The sequence below is a fragment of the Bombina bombina genome, chromosome 8 (genome assembly GCF_027579735.1).
Source record: "Bombina bombina isolate aBomBom1 chromosome 8, aBomBom1.pri, whole genome shotgun sequence".
NCBI lineage: Eukaryota > Metazoa > Chordata > Amphibia > Anura > Bombinatoridae > Bombina > Bombina bombina.
In genome coordinates, this window is record NC_069506.1 from 27,410,865 (window position 1) to 27,429,494 (window position 18,630).

Consider the following 18,630-nt stretch of genomic DNA (forward strand, 5'->3'; position numbering starts at 1 on the left):
TTCTGTTTGTATGAGGAAAATGATTTTAGCAACCGTCACTAAAATCCATGGCTGTTCCACACAGGACTGTTGAGAGCAATTAACTTCAGTTGGGGGAACAGTGAGCAGTCTCTTGCTGCTTGAGGTATGACACATTCTAACAAGACGATGTAATGCTGGAAGCTGTCATTTTCCCTATGGGATCCGGTAAGCCATGTTTATTACAATCGTAAATAAGGGCTTCACAAGGGCTTATTAAGACTGTAGACTTTTTCTGGGCTAAATCGATTCATTATTAACACATATTTAGCCTTGAGGAATCATTTTATTTGGGTATTTTGATATAATAATATCGGCAGGCACTGTTTTAGACACCTTATTCTTTAGGGGCTTTCCCAAAGCATAGGCAGAGCCTCATTTTCGCGCCGGTGTTGCGCACTTGTTTTTGAGAGGCATGGCATGCAGTCGCATGTGAGAGGAGCTCTGATACTTAGAAAAGACTTTCTGAAGGCGTCATTTGGTATCGTATTCCCCTTTGGGCTTGGTTGGGTCTCAGCAAAGCAGATACCAGGGACTGTAAAGGGGTTAAAGTTCAAAACGGCTCCGGTTCCGTTATTTTAAGGGTTAAAGCTTCCAAATTTGGTGTGCAATACTTTTAAGGCTTTAAGACACTGTGGTGAAAATTTGGTGAATTTTGAACAATTCCTTCATGTTTTTTCGCAATTGCAGTAATAAAGTGTGTTCAGTTTAAAATTTAAAGTGACAGTAACGGTTTTATTTTAAAACGTTTTTTGTACTTGTTATCAAGTTTATGCCTGTTTAACATGTCTGAACTACCAGATAGACTGTGTTCTGAATGTGGGGAAGCCAGAATTCCTATTCATTTAAATAAATGTGATTTATGTGACAATGACAATGATGCCCAAGATGATTCCTCAAGTGAGGGGAGTAAGCATGGTACTGCATCATTCCCTCCTTCGTCTACACGAGTCTTGCCCACTCAGGAGGCCCCTAGTACATCTAGCGCGCCAATACTCCTTACTATGCAACAATTAACGGCTGTAATGGATAATTCTGTCAAAAACATTTTAGCCAAAATGAACACTTATCAGCGTAAGCGCGACTGCTCTGTTTTAGATACTGAAGAGCATGACGACGCTGATAATAATGTTTCTGAAGGGCCCCTAACCCAGTCTGATGGGGCCAGGGAGGTTTTGTCTGAGGGAGAAATTACTGATTCAGGGAACATTTCTCAACAAGCTGAACCTGATGTGATTACATTTAAATTTAAGTTGGAACATCTCCGCATTCTGCTTAAGGAGGTATTATCCACTCTGGATGATTGTGACAAGTTGGTCATCCCAGAGAAACTATGTAAAATGGACAAGTTCCTAGAGGTGCCGGGGCTCCCAGAAGCTTTTCCTATACCCAAGCGGGTGGCGGACATTGTTAATAAAGAATGGGAAAGGCCCGGTATTCCTTTCGTCCCTCCCCCCATATTTAAAAAATTGTTTCCTATGGTCGACCCCAGAAAGGACTTATGGCAGACAGTCCCCAAGGTCGAGGGAGCGGTTTCCACTTTAAACAAACGCACCACTATACCCATAGAGGATAGTTGTGCTTTCAAAGATCCTATGGATAAAAAATTAGAAGGTTTGCTTAAAAAGATGTTTGTTCAGCAGGGTTACCTTCTACAACCAATTTCATGCGTTGTCCCTGTCGCTACAGCCGCATGTTTCTGGTTCGATGAGCTGATAAAGGCGGTCGATAGTGATTCTCCTCCTTATGAGGAGATTATGGACAGAATCAATGCTCTCAAATTGGCTAATTCTTTTACCCTAGACGCCACTTTGCAATTGGCTAGGTTAGCGGCTAAGAATTCTGGGTTTGCTAGTGTGGCGCGCAGAGCGCTTTGGTTGAAATCTTGGTCGGCTGATGCGTCTTCCAAGAACAAGCTACTTAACATTCCTTTCAAGGGGAAAACGCTGTTTGGCCCTGACTTGAAAGAGATTATCTCTGATATCACTGGGGGTAAGGGCCACGCCCTTCCTCAGGATCGGCCTTTCAAGGCAAAAAATAAACCTAATTTTCGTCCCTTTCGTAGAAACGGACCAGCCCAAAGTGCTACGTCCTCTAAGCAAGAGGGTAATACTTCTCAAGCCAAGCCAGCTTGGAGACCAATGCAAGGCTGGAACAAGGGAAAGCAGGCCAAGAAACCTGCCACTGCTACCAAGACAGCATGAAATGTTGGCCCCCGATCCGGGACCGGATCTGGTGGGGGGCAGACTCTCTCTCTTCGCTCAGGCTTGGGCAAGAGATGTTCTGGATCCTTGGGCGCTAGAAATAGTCTCCCAAGGTTATCTTCTGGAATTCAAGGGGCTTCCCCCAAGGGGGAGGTTCCACAGGTCTCGGTTGTCTTCAGACCACATAAAAAGACAGGCATTCTTACATTGTGTAGAAGACCTGTTAAAAATGGGAGTGATTCATCCTGTTCCATTAAGAGAACAAGGGATGGGGTTCTACTCCAATCTGTTCATAGTTCCCAAAAAAGAGGGAACGTTCAGACCAATCTTAGATCTCAAGATCTTAAACAAGTTTCTCAAGGTTCCATCGTTCAAGATGGAAACCATTCGAACTATTCTTCCTTCCATCCAGGAAGGTCAATTTATGACCACGGTGGATTTAAAGGATGCGTATCTACATATTCCTATCCACAAGGAACATCATTGGTTCCTAAGGTTCGCATTCCTGGACAAGCATTACCAGTTTGTGGCGCTTCCTTTCGGATTAGCCACTGCTCCAAGGATTTTCACAAAGGTACTAGGGTCCCTTCTAGCTGTGCTAAGACCAAGGGGCATTGCTGTAGTACCTTACTTGGACGACATTCTGATTCAAGCGTCGTCCCTTCCTCAAGCAAAGGCTCACACGGACATAGTCCTGGCCTTTCTCAGATCTCACGGATGGAAAGTGAACGTGGAAAAGAGTTCTCTATCTCCGTCAACAAGGGTTCCCTTCTTGGGAACAATAATAGACTCCTTAGAAATGAGGATATTTCTGACAGAGGCCAGAAAAACAAAGCTTCTAGACTCTTGTCGGATACTTCATTCCGTTCCTCTTCCTTCCATAGCTCAGTGCATGGAAGTGATCGGGTTGATGGTAGCGGCAATGGACATAGTTCCTTTTGCGCGCATTCATCTAAGACCATTACAACTGTGCATGCTCAGTCAGTGGAATGGGGATTATACAGACTTGTCTCCGAAGATACAAGTAAATCAGAGGACCAGAGACTCACTCCGTTGGTGGCTGTCCCTGGACAACCTGTCACAAGGGATGACATTCCGCAGACCAGAGTGGGTCATTGTCACGACAGACGCCAGTCTGATGGGCTGGGGCGCGGTCTGGGGATCCCTGAAAGCTCAGGGTCTTTGGTCTCGGGAAGAATCTCTTCTACCGATAAATATTCTGGAACTGAGAGCGATATTCAATGCTCTCAAGGCTTGGCCTCAGCTAGCGAGGGCCAAGTTCATACGGTTTCAATCAGACAACATGACAACTGTTGCGTACATCAACCATCAGGGGGGAACAAGGAGTTCCCTAGCGATGGAAGAAGTGACCAAAATCATTCTATGGGCGGAGTCTCACTCCTGCCACCTGTCCGCTATCCACATCCCAGGAGTGGAAAATTGGGAAGCGGATTTTCTGAGTCGTCAGACATTGCATCCGGGGGAGTGGGAACTCCATCCGGAAATCTTTGCCCAAGTCACTCAGCTGTGGGGCATTCCAGACATGGATCTGATGGCCTCTCGTCAGAACTTCAAAGTTCCTTGCTACGGGTCCAGATCCAGGGATCCCAAGGCGGCTCTAGTGGATGCACTAGTAGCACCTTGGACCTTCAAACTAGCTTATGTGTTCCCGCCGTTTCCTCTCATCCCCAGGCTGGTAGCCAGGATCAATCAGGAGAGGGCGTCGGTGATCTTGATAGCTCCTGCGTGGCCACGCAGGACTTGGTATGCAGATCTGGTGAATATGTCATCGGCTCCACCTTGGAAGCTACCTTTGAGACGAGACCTTCTTGTTCAGGGTCCGTTCGAACATCCGAACCTGGTTTCACTCCAGCTGACTGCTTGGAGATTGAACGCTTGATCTTATCGAAGCGAGGGTTCTCAGATTCTGTTATCGATACTCTTGTTCAGGCCAGAAAGCCTGTAACTAGAAAGATTTACCACAAAATTTGGAAAAAATATATCTGTTGGTGTGAATCTAAAGGATTCCCTTGGGACAAGGTTAAGATTCCTAAGATTCTATCCTTCCTTCAAGAAGGATTGGAAAAAGGATTATCTGCAAGTTCCCTGAAGGGACAGATTTCTGCCTTGTCTGTGTTACTTCACAAAAAGCTGGCAGCTGTGCCAGATGTTCAAGCCTTTGTTCAGGCTCTGGTTAGAATTAAGCCTGTTTACAAACCTTTGACTCCTCCTTGGAGTCTCAATTTAGTTCTTTCAGTTCTTCAGGGGGTTCCGTTTGAACCCTTACATTCCGTTGATATTAAGTTATTATCTTGGAAAGTTTTGTTTTTAGTTGCAATTTCTTCTGCTAGAAGAGTTTCAGAATTATCTGCTCTGCAGTGTTCTCCTCCTTATCTGGTGTTCCATGCAGATAAGGTGGTTTTACGTACTAAACCTGGGTTTCTTCCAAAAGTTGTTTCTAACAAAAACATTAACCAGGAGATTATCGTACCTTCTCTGTGTCCGAAACCAGTTTCAAAGAAGGAACGTTTGTTGCACAATTTGGATGTTGTTCGCGCTCTAAAATTCTATTTAGATGCTACAAAGGATTTTAGACAAACATCTTCCTTGTTTGTTGTTTATTCCGGTAAAAGGAGAGGTCAAAAAGCAACTTCTACCTCTCTCTCTTTTTGGATTAAAAGCATCATCAGATTGGCTTACGAGACTGCCGGACGGCAGCCTCCCGAAAGAATCACAGCTCATTCCACTAGGGCTGTGGCTTCCACATGGGCCTTCAAGAACGAGGCTTCTGTTGATCAGATATGTAGGGCAGCGACTTGGTCTTCACTGCACACTTTTACCAAATTTTACAAGTTTGATACTTTTGCTTCTTCTGAGGCTATTTTTGGGAGAAAGGTTTTGCAAACCGTGGTGCCTTCCATTTAGGTGACCTGATTTGCTCCCTCCCTTCATCCGTGTCCTAAAGCTTTGGTATTGGTTCCCACAAGTAAGGATGACGCCGTGGACCGGACACACCAATGTTGGAGAAAACAGAATTTATGTTTACCTGATAATTTACTTTCTCCAACGGTGTGTCCGGTCCACGGCCCGCCCTGGTTTTTTTAATCAGGTCTGATAATTTATTTCTTTAACTACAGTCACCACGGTACCATATGGTTTCTCCTATGCAAATATTCCTCCTTAACGTCGGTCGAATGACTGGGGTAGGCGGAGCCTAGGAGGGATCATGTGACCAGCTTTGCTGGGCTCTTTGCCATTTCCTGTTGGGGAAGAGAATATCCCACAAGTAAGGATGACGCCGTGGACCGGACACACCGTTGGAGAAAGTAATTTATCAGGTAAACATAAATTCTGTTTTTTTTTTTACACAGTCACCTGCTCCTACTGAGCATGTGCAAGAGTTCACAGAATATACGTATTTGTGATTGGCTGATGGCTGTCACGTGATACAGGGGGAGTGGAAATAGACATACTTTAAAATTTATGATAAAAAAAATCTACTACTCATGTGAAGTTCAGACTAAGTGCTTTTGTATTGTTATGCAAAGCTACTGTATTTACTGGTTCTTTAAGGGACAGTGTACTGTCAATTTTTCCCCCTTAAAGGGACATACATTAGATTTTTCTTTGCATAAATGTGTTGTAGATGATCCATTTATATAGCCCATACAGTTTAAAATAAAAAAAAATAATGGATAGTTTTGCTTATTTTTAAATAACATTGCTCTGTTTTTCAGACTCCTAACCAAGCCCCAAAGTTTAAGGAGAATACTGACGTATACCTACTCCAGTTTGCTTCTGTTTCTGTAAAGGGTCTTTTCATATGCAAGGGGAGGGGGTGTCTATTTCACACTTGCAGTGGGTGTTCCAGTAAACCTTTTAAACCGAGCTAAACTGGAAGCTGCTAAGTAAAGTTTTTTTTGTTTTTGTTTTTTTTTTAAACAGTTTTATACTGGATTTTTATATCCATATCTGTGCATATTCTTTATAGTAGTGTCTATTACATCCAGTTTTATGAAAATTAGTGCATACTGTCCCTTTAGTGTATTTCCAATGACTTTTTAAACCAGCTGCAGAGTATAAAATGTATGAGAAATTGCTTATTTAGGTTTGTTTATGTATATGAAATAGATGGTTTTGTTCTTTGTTACCACAACCCATTTAAAATGAGTTGATCTTGCAGGTAAAATCAGATCTCATTTAACTTTCTGTACACAAACAATTCCTTATCTTATATCTGTATACAAAAGCCCAATATTTAGAACAATGGAAAACATTTTATTACTTATTTCCCCTACATCCCACTGGGAGCGTCATTTTATTTTGCTAGCTGATTTAGTCTGTAGTATCTATGGGCTATTAACAAGCTATTTAAAATGCAGATATAAGGGTAAAGAAGCTATTTGTAAAAAAAATTATACACTCTTATACCAGATTTGTGGTAACCTACAAATCCATAACGGGTTAAACGAAACAAATTCCTGGAGGTGAAGGTCCCTGCTGCAAAACCTAATAGTCTACAGTTTGAAAGAAAGGGGTGAATGGTGTTTCACCATTGGAAAAACAATGGCAGCAAACAATCTGTTTTAATAATGGGCAAACTCTGCTTATAGTGATAAAAATATATAGGGGTCACCCACAACCAATTATATATGCTATAGAGCTGGATAAGATATAAAATACAATATTAGTGACCATGTTGGTAATAGTGAGAGATAATTTAAGCCTGATGAAATGGCCTGATTGTTGGCTGAGAAATGCGTTGTTAGTTTTTTATATATTTTAATAAAGTACGTTTTTGTACTTACCACCTGCTGCCGTACATTTTATTATCCTATCTACTATCTGGTCCTCTGACTGCTGGGAGTTCCTGCTACACCGGGTGTCAGTCTACTGGGTGACTGTTTGAACCCAGTTTGCCTCTAATGCACCAAGGGAGGTGCTCTTGTAAATATTGCTGATTACTTACCGGAGGTCAGTCTGCTGGGTGCCTGTTAGATCCCAGCCTGTTCCTTCTGCACCACTAGGGGTGCTGCAATAATGTGAGTGTATCTACTACATAATTGTCATTTAATCCAACAATATTGGGCCATGTGCCACTTCTCTTATGTTGTCTGCAAACTCTGCTTATACATTTATATTAAATAAGAAAATTAAAATATATATATTTCTCCAACATTGGTGTGTCCGGTCCACGGCGTCATCCATTACTTGTGGGAAATGTTCTCCCCCACAGGGAAAGGCAAGGAGAGCACACAGCAAGAGCTGTCCATATAGCTCCGCCCCCCAGTCATTCTCCTTGCCGCTCTGAACAAGTAACATCTACCACGGGGATGGCGAGGAGTTTGTGGTGTTAGTTGTAGTTTTTTATTCTATCAAGAGTTTGTTATTTTAAAATAGTGCTGGCTTGTACTATTTACTCTAACAGAAAAGTGATGAAGATTTCTGTTTGAGGGCTATGATTTTAGCACAAGTAACTAAAATCCATTACTGTTACCACGTAGGACTGTTGAAACAAGAGAACTTCAGTTGGGGGTAACAGTTTGCAGACTCATCTGCTTCAGGTATGACTAGTCTCCTAACAACACAGGCTAATGCTAGATGACAGTCATTTTTCCCCTCAGGGGAAAAGGTAAGCCATTTTTCTTTCACCTCAGCAAAAAAGATAACAGGCTTCCCCTTTTTGTTTTTTATGCTGGTAGACACTGTTAGGGGCTAAATCGATTGGTTTTTATTACAATATTATACCATTTGAAATATTTTATAAGCTCACATACACTTGGGAACGTTTTTTATTGATCTGGCTTGTTTTAGACACCTAAATCTAGTCAGGAAGGCCCCTTCACTCTAGTGTGCTGAGGGAGGAAGCCTCATTTTGGCACTTCAGCTGTGCAGTTGAATTTCAAGGCAGTGCATGCAGTTTCATGTGAGAGGGTCCTGTGGTTCAGAAAGTGACTCCAAAAGGCGTTTTTCTGTGAATGGTGACCCCTAAGGAAGGTAAAAAGCTGCAGCAAGGCTGTAGCTGGGATTGTGGTGTGTAAAAACGGTTAAATCCAACAATTAGCTCCGGTTTGCTTGTTTTAAGAGCTAGAGTCTCCATATTTGCTGTGCAATACTTTCTAAGCATTAAGACACTGGGGTCCAAATTTCAGAAAAATCGGATATTGCCTTCATAGTTTTTTGAACATTCAGAAATAAATGTGTCATTTTATTATTTAAAGAGACAGTAACGTTTTTGTTTAAAATCGTTTTTATTGCATTGTTTGCCTGCCTAAATCTGTTTAACATGTCTGTTCCATCAGATAACCTATGTTCTGTGTGTATAGAGACAAATGTGGTTCCCCCTTCGAGTGTTTGTGATAATTGCGCCATAGCGTCCAAACAAAATCAGGACAGCTCTGTTATTTTTCATAATGTTGCCCAAGATGATTTATCTAATGAAGGTAGTGGGGATAGCTCTACATCCTCTCCTTCTGTGTCTACACCAGCTTTGCCCGCGCAGACGACACCTATGCGCCAGTGCTTATTTCTATGCAACAATTATCAGCAGTAGTGGATAATTCTATAGCAAATCTTTTATCCAAACTGCCAGTTTTTCAGAGAAAGCGTGATTGTTCAGTTTTAAATACATATAAAAAGGATGAACAATCAGACGCTGAAGATGCCTTATCTATTTTACCCTCACATCAATCGGAATTGGCTGTGAGGGAAGGGCTGTCTGAGGGTGAAATTTCAGACTCAGGAAAAATTTCTCAACAGGCAGAACCTGATCTAGTGGCATTTAAGTTTAAACTTCCACAAATATGTTAGCGTTCTTGCAGGAATAATGAGCAGGGAGAGAAGAGGTATATAGTATAAAACTTCGATTTATTTCTTCATTTTAAAAGCATATTATAGAACACAGTGGATCAAGGATTACAGCTGTAATCCTTGATCCACTGTGTTCTATAATATGCTTTTAAAATGAAGAAATAAATCGAAGTTTTATACTATATACCTCTTCTCTCCCTGCTCATTATTCCTGCAAGAATGCTAACATATTTGTGGAAGTCTGTATTTGCCTTGTTCTTGGGGGTGTGGAGGATCCCTGCGTTCTTACAGGCTCAGCTGTGCTGGATGACGTATACCGGCTTTTGGGAACGAGGCTGCCCACTTCATTGAGGAATCTGGCGATACACGCCAGCACAGAGGAGCTCACAAAATTTGTACCAACAGAGGGGGATTTCATTGCGGTACAGTCCGTACTCCCAGAGATGAGCTAAGGAAAGGGTAAGCCTCTAGTACCTATTTATCTACTAATGAACTTGGGACTATTATTACTTCAATTTCTGCTTTCACCCTGTATATGTGAACCCGCGATTGTGGGGCTCTAATGAGAGTGATATTTTCAAAAGGAAAAGGTGCAAGTAGAAAACTGTGTGTTACCGCGTATGTGGAGCTCTAAATAGAGTGATACACACTGGATAATCTTACTTTATACATATAACGCTATGAATGTATAACATATCCGAAAATTGTGCATTTAAGTTTAAGCTAGAACATCTCCGCGCTTTGCTTAAGGAGATATTAGCTACTCTGGATGACTGTGATTCCATGGTAGTACCAGAGAAGTTGTGCAAATTGGACAAATTTTTAGAGGTCCCAGTGCACGACGACGCTTTTCCAATACCTAAGAGGGTAGCGAACATAGTGGAAAAGGAGTGGGAGAAGCCAGGTGTACCCTTTGCCCCACCTCCTATATTTAAGAAAATGTTTCCCGTAGTAGACCCTAGAAGGGACGCATGGCAAACGGTCCCGAAGGTTGAGGGAGCTGTTTCAACACTAGCGAAGCGCACAACTATTCCTATAGAGGACAGCTGCGTTTTCAAAGATCCTATGGATGAAAAAATTGGAAGGATTGCTTAAAAAGATTTTTGTTCAGCAAGGGTTCATCCTTCAACCAGCTACGTGTGTTATTACCGTTACTTCAGCGGCGTCCTTTTGGTTCGAAGAACTAGGAAGGTCGCTCCAGAAAGACTTCCTATGAAGAAGTCATGGACAGAATTCACGCATTAAAGTTGGCTAATTCCTTTATATTGGATGCCGCCTTTCAAATACCGAAATTGCTGGCGAAAAACTCAGGTTTTGCTATAGTAGCGCGGAGGGCGCTTTGGCTAAAATCCTGGTCGGCAGACGTGTCGTCCAAGACTAAGTTACTGAATATTCCTTTCAAGGGTAAGACCCTTTTTGGGCCGGAATTTAAGGAAATTATTTCAGACCTCACTGGGGGTAAGGGCCATGCCCTCCCACAGGATAGGCCTTTTAAGGCTAAGAATAAGTCTAATTTTCGTTCCTTTCGCAATTTCAGGAACGTACCGGCTAATAACTCCACTGCCGCTAGACAAGAAGGTAACGCGGCCCAGCCCAAACCCGCTTGGAAGCCCATGCAAGGCTGGAACAAGGGTAAACAAACCAAGAAACCTGCTGCTGCTACCAAGACAGCATGAAGGGGTAGCCCCCGATCCGGGACCGGATCTGGTAGGGGGCAGACTATCTCTCTTCGCTCAGGCTTGGGCAAGATGTTCTGGATCCCTGGGCACTAGAGAGAGTTTCCAAGGGATACCTGTTAGAATTCAAGGGACTTCCTCCAAAGGGAAGGTTCCACCTGTCTCGCTTATCTTCAGACCAGATAAAGAAACAGGCATTCTTACATTGTGTAAGAGACCTATCAAAGATGGGAGTGATAAACCCAGTCCCCTCCGGGGAACAAGGTCTAGGGTTTTACTCAAACCTTTTTGTGGTTCCCAAAAGAGGGAACTTTCAGGCCAATTCTGGATTTAAAGATATTAAACAAGTTCCTCAGAGTTCCATACTTCAAGATGGAAACCATTCGGACAATCTTACCAACAATCCAGCAGGGTCAATTTTTGACTACCGTGGATCTGAAGGATGCGTATCTGCATATCCCAATCCACAAATCTCATCATCAGTTCCTGAGGTTCGCCTTTCTGGACAAACATTACCAGTTTGTGGCTCTTCCATTCGGTTTAGCCACCGCTCCCAGAATTTTCACAAAGGTGCTAGGGTCCTTTCTAGCGGTCCTAAGACCGAGGGGCATCGCTGTAGCACCTTATCTAGACGACATCCTAATCCAAGCGTCGTCTCTTTCCAAAGCGAGGGCTCATAGAGACATTGTGTTGGCTTTTCTCAGATCTCACGGGTGGAAAGTGAACATAGAAAAAAGTTCACTGTCACCGTCCACAAGGGTTCCTTTTCTGGGAACAATAATAGATTCTGTGGAAATGAAGATCTTTCTCACAGACGTCAGAAAGACAAAGCTTCTAAAAGCTTGTCGAGTTCTTCACTCTATTCCTCAACCCTCCATAGCTCAATGCATGGAAGTAATAGGACTAATGGTCGCAGCAATGGATGTGGTTCCTTTTGCTCGAATTCATTTAAGACCATTACAGCTGTGCATGCTCAATCAGTGGAATGGGGACTATACAGACTTGTCTCCCCAAATTCAAGTAGACCAGGGACTCACTTCTCTGGTGGTTGACCCAGGATCACCTGTCTCAGGGAATGAGTTTCCGCAGACCGGAGTGGGTCATCGTCATAACAGATGCCAGCCTCTTGGGGTGGGGCGCGGTCTGGGACTCTCTGAAAGCTCAGGGCCTATGGTCGCAGGAAGAGTCGCTTCTCCCGATAAACATTTTGGAACTAAGAGCTATATTCAATGCGCTCCTGGCTTGGCCTCAGCTAGCGGAAGCCAGGTTCATAAGATTTCAGTCGGACAACATAACGACTGTTGCGTACATCAATCATCAGGGGGGAACAAAGAGTTCCCTAGCGATGAAGGAAGTAACCAAGATAATCCAATGGGCAGAGAATCACTCCTGCCATCTATCTGCTATTCACATCCCAGGAGTAGACAACTGGGAGGCGGACTATTTGAGTCGTCAGACTTTCCATCCGGGGGAGTGGGAACTCCATCCGGAGGTCTTTGCTCAGTTAACCCAATTATGGGGCATTCCAGACATGGATCTAATGGCGAACCGTCAGAACTTCAAGATTCCTTGCTACGGGTCCAGATCCAGGGATCCCAAGGCGACTCTAGTGGATGCATTAGTGGCGCCTTGGTCGTTCAACCTAGCATATGTGTTTCCACCGTTTCCTCTCCTCCCCAGGCTCATAGCCAGGATCAAACAGGAGAAGGCCTCGGTGATTCTGATAGCTCCTGCGTGGCCACGCAGGACTTGGTATGCAGACCTGGTGAATATGTCATCGGCTCCACCATGGAAGCTACCTTTGAGACAGGACCTTCTAGTACAAGGTCCATTCGAACATCCCAATCTAGTTTCTCTGCAGCTGACTGCTTAGAAATTGAACGCTTGATTTTATCCAAGCGTGGGTTTTCAAATTCTGTGATTGATACTCTGGTCCAAGCCAGAAAACCTGTGACTAGAAGGATTTACCATAAAAGATGGAAAAAATATATCTGTTGGTGTGAATCCAAAGGATTCTCCTGGAGTAAGATTAAAATTCCAAAGATTCTCTCCTTTCTCCAAGAAGGTTTGGATAAAGGATTGTCAGCTAGTTCTCTAAAAGGACAGATTTCTGCATTATCCGTCTTGTTGCACAAACGACTGGCAGCTTTGCCAGATGTACAAGCTTTTGTTCAGGCTTTGGTTAGAATCAAGCCTGTTTACAAACCCATGACTCCTCCTTGGAGTCTAAATTTATTTCTTTCAGTTCTTCAAGGGGTTCCGTTTGAACCTTTACATTCCATAGATATTAAGTTACTATCTTGGAAAGTTCTGTTTTTGGTTGCTATTTCTTCTGCTAGAAGAGTTTCTGAATTATCTGCTTTGCAGTGTGATCCACCCTATCTGGTGTTCCATTCAGATAAGGTTGTTTTGCGTACTAAGCCTGGTTTTCTTCCAAAAGTTGTTTCCAACGAGAACATCAACCAGGAAATAGTTGTTGCTGCTTTGTGTCCGAATCCAGTTTCAAAGAAGGAACGTTTATTACACAATTTAGATGTTGTTCGTGCTTTAAAGTTCTATTTAGAAGCAACAAAAGATTTTAGACAAACCTCATCCTTGTTTGTCGTTTACTCTGGTAAGAGGAGAGGTCAAAAAGCTACTGCTACCTCTCTCTTTCTGGCTGAAAAGCATTATCCGCTTGGCTTATGAGACTGCCGGACGGCAGCCTCCTGACCGTATCACAGCTCACTCTACTAGGGCTGTGGCTCCCACATGGGCCTATAAGAACGAGGCTTCTGTTGACCAGATATGTAAGGCAGCAAATTGGTCTTCTCTGCACACTTTTGCCAAATTCTACAAATTTGATATTTTTGCTTCTTCGGAGGCTGTTTTTGGGAGAAAGGTTTTGCAAGCCGTGGTGCCTTCTGTTTAGGTAACCTGATTTGCTTCCTCCCTTCATCCATTACTTGTGGTTCCCACAAGTAATGGATGATGCCGTGGACCGGACACACCAATGTTGGAGAAAACAGAATTTATGCTTACCTGATAAATTACTTTCTCCAACGGTGTGTCCGGTCCACGGCCCGCCCTGTTTTTTTTTAATCAGGTTGAAAAAAAATTTCTTTATACACTAGTCACCACGGCACCCTATAGTTTCTCCTTTTTCTCCTAACCGTCGGTCGAATGACTGGGGGGTGGAGCCAGAGGGGGAGCTATATGGACAGCTCTTGCTGTGTGCTCTCCTTGCCTTTCCCTGTGGGGGAGAAAATTTCCCACAAGTAATGGATGACGCTGTGGACCGGACACACCGTTGGAGAAAGTAATTTATCTGGTAAGCATAAATTCTGTTTTTTTTTGTCTGTGTATATTATTTGTCCCTTTAATCACAGCGGTTTGGTATCAGGGGCCCTGGACCGTTCAGGCTCATTACATTTTCTTCTTCCCTTAGACTTGTCTCCCACGCTGGAAGTTCTGCATTAGTGACACCGATAACAACCTTGGCTTTGCCCTGGGAGCTCTGTTCGTAAAGGCAACCTTTGCAGAAGGAAGTAAAACCAGGGTGAGTTTTGCTGCTAATTAGTTGTGTATTTTTGTGCAAAATTGCCCCACACAGAATGAAAATTCAATTTAACAATTTGAATGTGTTATGGTTAGGGTCATTATTATAATCAAGTTAAAAAAATGTATTGTGGTGACAGTCTCCCCAAAATGAATGCACAAATGTGCCCCATGTAAAACGCAAATGTTATAGATTACTTGAATAGGGCAAAAAAATACAATAATAAAAAATAAAAAAAAAAATGGGTTGAAATGATAAATCTGGAGAACTTCCTTTTTTTCGCGGGAGAAATTAATTCTAATATGCCCCAGCTTGCCTTCCAAACCGTGCAAATTAATATGTGAAATGTTTTGATAAATTTGTGTGCACCTCTCCAAGGGCAAGAACTAAGGAGAATATAAAGGCGAATTCTCCTAGCCCTTGATGATAAATCTAGCCCTGTTTGTTTAGTTTAGCTTTGAATCGGAAATGGAAAATGTTGGTTGTATATCCCTTTAAAGCAGTAATTGCAGATATCACCGGTTACGTTAGAAATGAACCTCGCCTATCTCGTTGCCAGGCTCTGCAAATGATACGGGAGATAAAAACGGCTTTCGAACAAAGCTTAAGCAGCATAAACTGGATGGATGAGGAAACTCGCCAGGCTGCCAAAGAGAAGGTGAGTACTGCCGCGGTTTCCTGCACTAGCACCGCACGTGACAACTCGCACTTTGCTGGGGTGGTGGATAGTGTTAAAATAGATTTAACAACTTTGTGCTCTAAACCCTGCAAATGGAGAGAGAAGTGCACAAACACCCATTTCCTGTTTCAAAATAAACAGCTGTAGCTTAACCTGCTCTGTGCTAAAAATATTTAATATGTACCAATAGTGCGCTTGAATGTAAATGAAAGCCGAATATTCATTTTGTTACCCTTTGGCCACCTCTGGCTTAAAGCCCCTTTAGAATATATTAGCAATGATATGATGTATACGTATATTTTCCATGTGCAGGCTGAAGCAATTTACGATATGATTGGATACCCCAACTTCATTATGGATCCAAAGGAGCTAGACAAGGTGTTTAGTGATGTAAGTATGGGGTAACCTACAATGAGTATAATTAGTGCTGCGTTCATACTTTATTTCACTGAAATCCCACAAGGTGTAATAGTAAACTGTCTTTAACTGAGAGTCACAGGACACGCATCCTGATTGGATAGTTAAAGTTCCATTACAATTGGATATAGCTACTTATTAAATCTCTCTCTCTCTCTCTCTCTCTCTCTCTATATATATATATATATATATATATATATATATATATATATATATATATATATATATATATATATATATATACATTTTACCTTAAAATTTCATATTTTCTAGCTTTTTAGATATGCTGCATCACTTTCAAGAAACTCAGCACTTGATTATAATGTCTCTCTAACCAGTATTTGAAGAATTGAGAACCTAGTTTACCGTTTTTTTTCCCACACCCTATGAGGCCAAAAGGCAAGTTTTAATACAAAAGCAAGAGGTGTTTACTGTAATTAAAACACGTCTGCATTTGTACTGTAGAGTGCAATACAAATTCATTAGTCTGTAATGTATAGGGTCAACTTTGTAGTGGACGTTCCATGTGGACCACTGTAACAAGGATCTATGGGTAAAGGAGCAGTATGAGGGTACTACTGAGCAATAAGAAAATGTGACATCCTGATGAAAATGACAAGAAGCACAAAGTCTGACACTGCAACCAGGAAAGCAACAGGCAAATGTAGCTTAGCACCACTATATATGTAAAGGTTCTTACAAGGTTATTCTAGGACCTTGTGAAGGGAATTGCTGATGCAAAGCGGCAAGCTCATCAGATCTTACAAGGTAGCATGGAGCATTTAGTGTATGAGGGTGATGTGGGAAAGGGGAGTGCAAGGGAACAGTAATGAAGAGAAGCTATATATCTGTGCAGCAGAGCGCACAGTGCAGTGTACACCATAGCCGGCTCGGTGTCTGCCTCTGATTTGCAAAAGTCAGAAGCGAAGATGTGCAGATTCTCTTTGCAAGAGGCTCCCAGGCATCTTACACAGATACATCCTCTGCAGGATCTCCAAATGGGAGAGTTTCAAAGACGAAACTGTCACTTAGTCCACTTGGATTTGTTTAGTGTCTGTGATGCAAATCAGACAAATTGTCCTCTGTTACTCTCTAGAACAGGTGTTCACGGGTCTGTCATTTAAAGGGACAGTATACACCTTGTGCTGCTACAGAACATATCAGCCAAGTCGTAATATATTTAAAACTAAGACTTTTGTTTACTGCAATTATTTTTCAGTAGCCAAACTCCAACCACCATTTGCCTTATTTAAAGGAGCCAATCACTTGGGTTTAGCCCACAGACAACAAGGCTAAGTCATTATGTTAGTGTAAAATGCATTGTTTTGCAGTTATCTTATACAGTTGCACACTATTTTTGAAAGATGACAAAAACAGTTATTTTTTTACTAAAATGGGATTTTATAATCTCTGTTCCATTACAATTTTGTAAAATATACACCAGTTATCTACAACTGGACTTAATTTGTTTTACTAGCCGCTATGAATTAAAAAGTAAAGCTATTGTTACAAAAATGTGGCTACATTTAGACACCAATCAGCAAGCCTAACCCAGGTGCTAAATCAAAGATGGGCCGGCTAGTAAGCTTACATTCCTGCTTTTTCAAATAAAGATAGCAACAGAATAAATCATTTGATAATAGGCGTAAATTAGAAAGTTGCTTAAAATTCTTTTCATGACTGAAAAAAATTGGTTTCAGTAACTTTAACTACTTTGAGATAATACTAGGCTTCCGCCCCCCCCCCCCCCATGTGCTTTGTATAAATGCAAATTACTTAGACGTAAAATGTAGAGATTTATAATATGTATTTTACTTTTCAGTATGATGTGACTCCTGGTCAATATTTTGAAAATGTCATGATGTTTTACAACTTCTCAGCCCAAGTAACGGCTGACCAGCTGCGGAAGGCACCAAACAAAGACCAGTACGTATTACTATGTGGCATGGCATACATCGTATGCCAGTGACAGCTAGCCTGGGCACCCTAGCTGTTCTGGAACTACATCTCCCATGATGCTTATGCACTCTGCAGTCTAGTTGAGCATCATGGGAAATGTAGTTCTGAAACATAAGCAGTGCCAAGGTTAGCCATTACTGGCATATAGGCTATGATAGCCATCTAAAGCACATGTATTATAAAATGTCATTTATTCCAAAATATAGAGGAGATTTCTTGGTATACTATTTACTGTATTCTGTGTATTAATATATATAATTTAGAACCCGCATTAGTTAAATCAAATGAGATGAGCAAAGTTAAAATGACATTAAAGATCTCTTGCTTTTAAAAAAAAAAAAAAAATTCTCATGCTTTGTGGTGAGGCCACAAAAATCTCATTCTGTAACCGGCAAATCAAATAGCTGGTTTTGGTATTTTGTAACCTTAAAATGCTGCTTGGTTAAACCAGCTCATTGATATGCGGGTTACAGTATTTGCTGTTTGGAACTTAAAGGAGCGTGAGACAAACCAACTTTTTACACAAAAGCAAAAGGTGTTCCCTTTCCAAAAGGAAATCTTCATTTTTATCCTTCTGGGACTTTTTTTCTTCTCCCTCTTATACTAGTGTGTTATGTCCACCAATAGGCACAAGGGAGCCTTTCTATCACCTCCTCCAGATGTGCAAAGATGCACTCCCTGTTTCAAAATCAAAATAAAACCGCTTTATTGCAGTGTCGGCTCCAATGGAATGCTGTGCCCCTCAAATATTGATATGATCATATGCTTTAAAAATTATAAAACTGAGTTGTTATGTAATGCTGGGGGCGGGGTTAGCTGCCGAACTGTAAGTTCACCTCACACATCTGAAAGGAGCTCTGTGTCTTAACCTCTTATTTGGAATTGGAAGTTAGAGACTTTTTGGACTTGTCTTTAACCCTATTAATTTTACCGATCATGAGTTACTCATTTTCTTAAACAATAGACCATGATAAGAAGTCTATAAACGGCTACCTGCTTCTATCGACTCAAAAGTGCACTGTGATCTTGAGGCGTCAATAAAAGCTGGTAGTCATTTATAGACTTAAAGGGACAGTTCACCCAAAAACTTTCTCCCCTTTAACCCCTTAAGGACCAGCGACGTACCCTGTATGTCACTGGCCTTTTTTTGGGACTTGATTGTTTTACAGTGTGGTCTTGCTACCAGCGTTGAGACTGCTCTATTCCACAAAGCCTGCTGGAGGGAGGGCATTAATAGCGTGTTCTTGCTAGACTTGTGCTATTATGTCCTGAAAAAACCCTTAACAACCAGTGACATACACGGTACATTGTGGTCATTAAGGGGTTAAA

The 18,630-nt window shown here is 41.9% G+C and overlaps 1 protein-coding gene across 2 annotated transcripts in view; it reads left to right on the forward strand.

The window, feature by feature from the left end:
- The window catches only part of ECE1 (endothelin converting enzyme 1), a 155,740-nt gene that overhangs the window by 108,305 nt on the left and 28,805 nt on the right, over positions 1-18,630 (forward strand). For both annotated transcript variants that reach the window (XM_053690234.1, XM_053690233.1), the window contains 4 exons: positions 14,136-14,246; positions 14,806-14,904; positions 15,238-15,315; positions 17,165-17,268. In XM_053690234.1, the coding sequence (XP_053546209.1) occupies positions 14,136-14,246; positions 14,806-14,904; positions 15,238-15,315; positions 17,165-17,268 (392 nt within the window). The remainder of the gene's footprint in view (positions 1-14,135; positions 14,247-14,805; positions 14,905-15,237; positions 15,316-17,164; positions 17,269-18,630) is intronic.